General features: G+C 44.9%; 1 protein-coding gene across 1 annotated transcript; it reads left to right on the top strand.

Moving 5' to 3' along the window:
- The first annotated feature begins 3411 nt into the window (after positions 1-3411).
- LOC124092293 (methyl-CpG-binding domain protein 3-like 2B) lies at positions 3412-5770 on the top strand. The gene is made up of 2 exons (XM_046443751.1): positions 3412-3456; positions 5177-5770. Exons 1-2 carry the CDS (start codon positions 3412-3414, stop codon positions 5768-5770), a joined length of 639 nt encoding a protein of 212 aa, XP_046299707.1.
- The last annotated feature ends 1185 nt before the right edge of the window (positions 5771-6955 follow it).

Genomic DNA, 6955 nt, shown 5'->3' with positions numbered 1-6955 from the left:
GTGGGATGTGACGGAAAGGGAGTAGAGGGAACTAGGGGGAAGAATGGATATCAGAAATGAAAATGTACAAGCAGGCTGCAGATGGAAACAAGACATCAACACAGTCACCGCCACATCCCAGAAGCAAGGGAAACAGAGGAAGCAGTAATGGACTCTATCAAGGTCTAAAAACCAAGGAGAACGAGAAAGATTTTCTTTTTTCGTTTTGTGGTGCTGGGGATTGAACCCATTGCCTTGTGCACATGAGGCAAGCACTCTACCAACTCAGCTATATCCCCAGACTGAGAATTAGAAAGATTTTTGATAAACATTATTGATAAACATTTAAAATAAAATGGATAACAATCCATGGTGTGTGTGGCTCTGGCTATTGAACCCAGGGATGCTGTACCACTGAGCTACTTCCCAGCCAGGGTCTTGCTAAGTTGCGGAGGTTGTCCTCAAACTTGAGATCCTTCTGCCTCAGCCTCCCAAGTTGTGGGATTATAGGCTTGCACCAAGACTGGCTGGAGGTCCATTTTTAAAATGCTAAAAGAAATCTCATCAGAAGTCTATACCGAGCAGGAATATTGCCCCCAAATACAGTTACCTGAAGAAAAGTTAACCTGAATAATTTTGTTGTTATCGGCCTTGAATTAGAAAAAAGTTGGAGACTGAGGAGTAAGTAGCTCAGTGGTAGAGTGATTTCCCAGAATGCTTGAGGCTCTGGGTTCAATTCAAACAAAGAACAAAACCCACCCAAATCTAGAGAGGATTAGGGAGAGGGTGCAGGAGGAGGAAAGGTGAAGAACAGGGGAATGAGATTAACCTAATAGGTTGTGTGTGTATGAATGAAGCACAATGATTACATTATTATGTAAAATGTTTTTTATGGGTACATTACAATCTAGAGTGAGTTCTTCAGTTCAAAGGAAAATAATTCCAGATAAAGACTGGAAGGAATGAAGAGGATCAGAAAGGATGATATACGGATAATTACAAATGAACACTGTTTTATGGGACAATATCAGAAATGCCTCACAGAAATCAAAGCTATGTAGAGTTAAAATGCCTGACAACAGTATACAAAAGCCAAGGATGAGACAGAGTGGGAAGTGTCTCCCTACGGGCATTTGGGGGTAGGTGGTGAAAGTATTTGTATTACATATGTAAAGCTGGGTGTTGTGACTACGCCTTTAATCCCAGCAGCTCCAGAGGCTGAGGCAGAAATTTAAACCCTCAGCAGTTTAAGCCTCAGCAACTAGGTAAGACCTTGTCTCAAAATGAAAAATAAAAATGGCTGGGGTGTGGCTCAGTGGTTAAGTGCCCCAGGGTTTAATTCCGGTTTAGCCATCCCCTGAAAAAAAAGAGCATGTGAGGCATTAAAGACTTAATCATTAGCACACATACACAGATTGTATGTGATTGCAACAAGTTTATAGAGAGAACAAGGGAATCAAAATATTTAATTCAAAGTCAAGTAAAGAGCCTAAGGGAATATTAATTAGTTGGTTAAACCTAAGGGAGGAGAAAGAGTATGTTTGGAACAGTCTCCAATTTACCATCAATTACATGAAATGTGCAAGAAATAGCAATTTTGACAACTGTAAATATATTCTATATTTTGTTAATGACTATTTTGGATATTTTATGGATAAATATTTAAATAGCATTTTTCTTATTAACCAGTGTTGTGTGGAAATTTATGTACATAGAGATTTATTTTTGGCACTGGGGATTGAGCTCAGGGGCACCCGACCACTGAAGCCGCATCCCCAGTCCTATTTTGTATTGTTATAGTTAAAGCTTTGTCCTGGGGTTTCATAAACTGACTTCCAGACCACTCACACCACTCACGTCTAATCGAATCAAGCCTTTATTGAAGCACACTGGTGGCAACTGACCAGAACATAAAGCTGTTCCCCTGCTCAGCCCTGAACAATTGCAAGGGCATTCCTTATAAGCCTGAAAAAACCGCAAAAGGGATGTTTGGGGGTCCAGCCAATGCAAGCCAGCCAGGTTACAGAAGCAGGAGAGTGCAGTCAAGCAGTGGGAAGGAAGTGTTAGGTGCAGGACAGGCTGAATAAGTTGTCTGCAGGGCTTGCCAAACAAAGTTAGCTGCAGGATGACCTGGCCACTCAAACCCTCTGTCTGGTTCTTTATCTCCTGTTTGCTTCAAGCCCAAACGCCCAAGCCCCCGCTCAAGGCTGAACACTTTGTCCCCATGCTCAAGGCTGAATACTCAACCCGCCACTCAAGGCTGAACACTTAACCCCCTTGTGTGCCAAAAAGGCAGCTTGCAGACCCAGAGACCCCATTAGATTTGGGCTATAAAGACTCCCTCCTGCAGGGGCCCCTCTCTTGCTTGCGCGCGCTCTCTCTCTCTCTCTCTCTCTCTCTCTCTCTCTCTCTCTCTCGCTCTCTCTTTTCTTCTCTCTCTCTCTTTTCTCCTCTTTGGCACTGCTGCAATAACGATCTCTTGGTTTCTCTGAGTGTTGCAGTCACTTCCCCTTCAGGAAGCTTAACCAATCACACTTAGCCCAGTCACCCCAGTTACAGAAACAGAGCCCCGTTACCCTAGTTACAGAAACAGTGCCCCATTAGGTAGTTCTGTGTTCTTAAAGGTTTCTATAGCAAAAGGAAAAGAACATCTTGCCCCAGTCATGACCCTTCTACTTGGCATGGTTGTTTTACAGGATGAAGTCATAAAACAAAATGGAGTCACATTTGCTTTTACTATCACAGTATTTTATTTAGAGACAGGGTCTCACTGAGTTGCTAAGTGCCTCCCATTGCTGAGGCTGGCTTTGAACTCATGATCCTCCTGCCTCAGCCTCCTGAGCTGCTGGGATTATGGGCCTACATCATTGGGCCTGGCCAAAATTTTTATAGAATACATTAAAAATGTTTAAATAGTGGGAGAAAATGAAAGAAAATTTAAAATGCCGATATTAATGATAAGCTGATGAGGTGATATGGTAATTAGCTCAAGTGAATCTTAATGTATATGTAAATGAATCTTAATGTATATGTAAATAAAAACATCACACAGTACCTCACAATAAAATGTTTTTCAATTAAAACTGTTACAATTCCAATAAAATAAAATTCTGACATTAACTTCACATGATTCTCTCCCTACATTAATATATTAAAGTTTTTCATCTACCACCATTATCTGATAGTGTCGGTAACTGCACATTCTTTGTTTCTGATAAGATTTTAAGAAGACCTCAAATCCTACAGAACCAGAAAGGATGTCATCTGTGGATTGCCCAATGGCTGCGTCACCACTGATCCTCTTACCCGCGGATTGGCTACCACTGATTGACTTATCCACTCTTCCTCTGTGAAAGGGGACGTTCATGAGGAAGTCGCTTCACTTTCCAGCGAGCCAGGCCCTGCGGAGCCCACAGGATCGACTCTGCGGCCATGGGGGAGCCTGCGGCAAACTGGTTTCCCAGCCAGACTTTTGTGGTGAGTACCGAATCCACAGCGAGCGCAAGAGCGCGCCTCGGTGTGCCGCTTCCTTCCGTCTGAACCCCCTAAAGTTCACAGGCAGTTGTTCTGAAAACAAGATGAGACCTGATGGAAGTCATTTGGGAGGTGCTCAGCTTGAATTTTGCAGAGTAAAATTCAGGATGCAGGCGTGCATGGCTTAGCCCTGGGGCTTTGGGCTAAGGAGAGCCCTGTTTGGCGATTTTATCCTTGTGCGGTACCAAGGACACCACTCCACGTGGCCTCTCCATGCCATCAAGAGTCTTGGGCTAGCGCGCGGTGGCGCCGGTCGATAATCCCAACAGCTGGGGTGAACCTGAGGGCCCAGCTGGTGCTGGGGGTGCACCCCCTTTCCTGGAACCTGCTGGCCAGCCTCCAGGCAACGAGGAGGGGGTTGTTTGTGGAGGTGCTCAGCTCACCTGGGGGCCTGGAGTCTTTGCTTTCGTCACTCAGTGGTTCCTCAGTGGTCAGAGCACGGGGCCTCAGCATCAAGTCAGATCCGAGCTGATGCTGGTGGGAGTTTCCTAGCAGAGTCCTGGGGCGTGCCCAGTGGGAGCACGTGGAAGGAGAGCAGATGAGATGGGATTAACTTCTGAGAAGCATGAAGTGTCTTGGTAGGTGAGAAAGGAGATGAGTCGGGAGGAGGAGAGCCAGGGGAGAAGTAAAAAATTCTTATGGGATCAAGAGGTTTGTTTGTGGAGGTCTTTGTGTAAAATCAGAAATGCGTGATGATGGGATTAGGTGGTGATGGTGTGGCCTAAAACAAAAAGATACTGGAAAATCTGAGGTCTTGGCATACAAAGAAACTTGTGATACCTCTCTATCAATAAGGGTGGGTCAGGGGAACTAGCCTCTGAGTGACAGGGAATAGAAGAGTGACATCCTTTGACAATGGAGGGTAATAGTCGGTAATTGGCGTGGGTAGTGACCTTGAGCTTGCTGTCTTTGACCCACGTCAGGTGGACCATGTTCCAGGATCCGGTTCTCAGTCTGTACCAGCAGCAGCTCATAAAGATGCAATTTCTGGGACCCCCCACCCCTGCCCACCCCAGACCTACTTGAAACCTGAGTATTAACAAACTTTTCAGAAGATCACGATGCATCTCTGGTGGTGGTGGTTGGGGAGAGCGGTTGGAAGATCCAAAAGAACAGAGAACATGCTCTATAGCTTGTTCTAGTTAGAGCAACATCCGGGGTTTCATAAATTGACTTCCAGACCACTCACATATAATCGAATCAAGCCTTTATTGAAGCACACCGGTGGCAACTGATGGGGAGCATAAAGTCTGTTCCTTGATCAGCCCCGAACAATTGGAAGGCGCTCCTTTTAAGCCTGAAAACCACAAAAGGGATGCTTGGGGGTCCAGCCAATGCAAGCAAGCCAGGTCACAGAAGCAGGAGAGTGCAGTCAAGTGGCGGGAAGCCTAACCAGTAACAGCCCAGTCACCCCAGTTACAGAATCACAGCCCCGTTACCCTAGTTACAGAAACAGAGCCCTGTTAGATAGCTCCGTGTTCTTAAGGGTTTCTGTAGCAAAAGGAAAAGAACAACTTGCCCCAGTCATGACCTTTCTATTTGGCATGACTGTTTTACAAAATGGAGTTGCTAAGCAAAATGGAGTCACTTTGGCTTGACTGTCACAGCTTATGGTAGGTCTTTATCCTGCATTTTGCTCAAATTTCACATTTTGTTTTTAAAGGGAAAACTCAAACGAAATATGATGCCCCCGACTGTACAGAGGGACCTGGAAGTCCACGAAACCAAGGCCAAGCGGAGAGCTGGTGTAGGTTCTGCTCTTCCGATGAGATTGACCAGCTGTATCTTTCAGAGCCCGGTGACTCGAATATCTTCCCACCCTAGCAACGTGGTCAAGTGCAGTCAGAGAGAGCAGGGGCTTCAGAGACCCCGGCAACTCTGGGAATTCAGGAGGTTGCAGGGGCTCCAGGCCAATGGCAGCGGAGGAGAACTTTTAAGTTCATTTGATTTTATGCATGCATTAAAAATAATTGAAATGGGAAATCCCGGTGAATCTGAGGGCCCAGCTGGTGCTGGGGGCCCATGCCCTTTCCTGGAACCTGCTGGCCAGTCTCCACGTGGGAAAGGAATGATTCCAGGAGGGGGTCTTTGTCACTCACCATCTTTCCACAGTCAACCGGTAACTAGTGCAGACATCCGGAGACAGATGTGGAAAGTGAAGAAACTGAGGAAGAAGCTGGCTGAGGCCCTAATGGCAGATAGGCTGGCCAGGGAGGCAGAGGAAACCAGGAGCCCAGAGGGCCGGTCTGACCCCTAGAAGCCAAGAGAAGGCAATGCCGAGGGGAAAGAACTGCAGGGTGACTTGTCTTTTAATGCTACTTCTGTTTAATTAAATTCGTTTTGAGACAAGCGTGGAGTAGATGGTTTTGTGACACTAGCTTTTATATGAGAAAGGAGATGTTGACTTATAATTGCTCAATTTCAGTTTATAATAACTTTCATCCACTTCATATTAAAATCTGCAGGGGCAAACTAGCATGAGGGATCACTTAGTGTTTTACATTCAAGGAAGAGCTCACACCCTATTCCAGATTCCTTTAACGGGATCATCATTCAACTCCATGAAGATATTAAGGTTGAGACTGTTATCTAATTTTAACATAAATTTTATCAACTTTATTTTTTTGAAACGTGCTAATTTAGTTCTAGGACATCTTCATATAAAAATTATGTAACCTGTGATTCCTAAGATCATCCATATAATGTAAACCTGAAAATTACCTCATTGAATTTTTCATTGATTTGACCTTTTTTATTCATTGTACTGGGGATTGAACCCAGGGGTGCTTAACCACTAAGCCACATCCCCAGCCCTTTATTATATTTGTATAAAATATAAATTCCAATGAGATTGACCAGCTGCATCTTCCAGAGCCCAGTGACTCGAATATCTAGCCACCCTGGCAACGTGGTCAGGTGCAGTCAGAGAGAGCAGAGGCTACAGAGACCCCAGCAACTCTGGGGTCTTTTTTATGTTTATATTTTAGAGCCCTTTTTATATTTATATTTTTTTTATATTTAGTGAGGCTGGCTTTGAAATCTCTATCCTCCTGCCTCAGCCTCACAAATTGCTGGGATTACAGGCATGTGCCACCACGCCTGGCCTGAGATTTTTAAATGCTCTCAGGGGAATGTTCCCGAGACAACTTTGGCAGCAGGACCATTTTATTCATCCCTACATTAACTTCTGAGTTGAGGACCTTGTCCGCCTGCCCCATGCACAATTATTCAATAAGCATGTGATGAACTGGTATCTGGCATAAAAACATATTTCAAAAGCCAGAGGGCGGGTTTTACTACACCAGGAAGGAAAAGGCCTCGTGTAGGTTTGGAAGGTTCCAGCATTTTGTGGATTTCCTCAAAGACCTTTGGATAGAGCAGTTGTAGCAGGGGTGTGGAAGGGCGCCTGATTGCAGAGGTTCAAAGAAAACTGGGTGGCATA

The sequence above is a fragment of the Marmota monax genome, unplaced genomic scaffold, assembly GCF_021218885.2.
Source record: "Marmota monax isolate L192 unplaced genomic scaffold, Marmota_monax_Labrador192_F-V1.1 WCK01_AAM20220418_F8-fsc00102, whole genome shotgun sequence".
NCBI lineage: Eukaryota > Metazoa > Chordata > Mammalia > Rodentia > Sciuridae > Marmota > Marmota monax.
The sequence above is the reverse complement of the archived record's forward strand: the minus strand, read 5'-3'. Positions and strand labels throughout refer to the sequence as shown.

Excerpts from the sequence above, each read along its gene's own strand:
- LOC124092293 (XM_046443751.1), top strand. The coding sequence starts at position 3,412 with ATGGGGGAGCCTGCGGCAAACTGGTTTCCCAGCCAGACTTTTGTG. Across the intron at positions 3,457-5,176 it reads TTCCCAGCCAGACTTTTGTG|GGAAAACTCAAACGAAATAT; the intron begins GTGAGTACCGAA and ends TTGTTTTTAAAG.